The sequence below is a fragment of the Apaloderma vittatum genome, unplaced genomic scaffold (genome assembly GCF_000703405.1).
Source record: "Apaloderma vittatum isolate BGI_N311 unplaced genomic scaffold, ASM70340v1 scaffold35185, whole genome shotgun sequence".
Lineage (NCBI taxonomy): Eukaryota > Metazoa > Chordata > Aves > Trogoniformes > Trogonidae > Apaloderma > Apaloderma vittatum.
The window spans coordinates 402-645 of record NW_009718244.1 but is presented as its reverse complement, the minus strand read 5'-3'; the positions used below and the strand labels follow the sequence as shown (position 1 = coordinate 645).

Genomic DNA, 244 nt, shown 5'->3' with positions numbered 1-244 from the left:
CTGTGGGCCAGGGGCTCCCATAGGGCCAGTCCCAGGGGATGTGGGAGCTGCTGGCCCAGCCTGGAGCCTCCCTCACCTTTTTGAAGTGCACCAGTCCCCTGTGGACCTGCGCCTGCTGGGTCAGCTTCAGCACATACAGGATGTGGGAGAAGTTGGGCATTTTTATATCAGTCCTGCACGGACAAGGGAGAGAGGTTTCTGTGTGGGATGGAGCACGGCTGGGCTCCCGGGGGCACCGGGAGCC

The 244-nt window shown here is 62.7% G+C and overlaps 1 protein-coding gene across 1 annotated transcript in view; it reads right to left on the bottom strand.

Moving 5' to 3' along the window:
• The window catches only part of MOV10 (Mov10 RISC complex RNA helicase), a gene marked incomplete at both ends in the record, with an annotated part of 2,481 nt that extends 2,308 nt beyond the window's left edge, over positions 1-173 (bottom strand). Inside the window, 1 exon segment of the mRNA XM_009870188.1 lies at positions 47-173. Coding sequence (XP_009868490.1) covers positions 47-173 — 127 coding nt within the window.
• Positions 174-244: the final 71 nt, after the last annotated feature.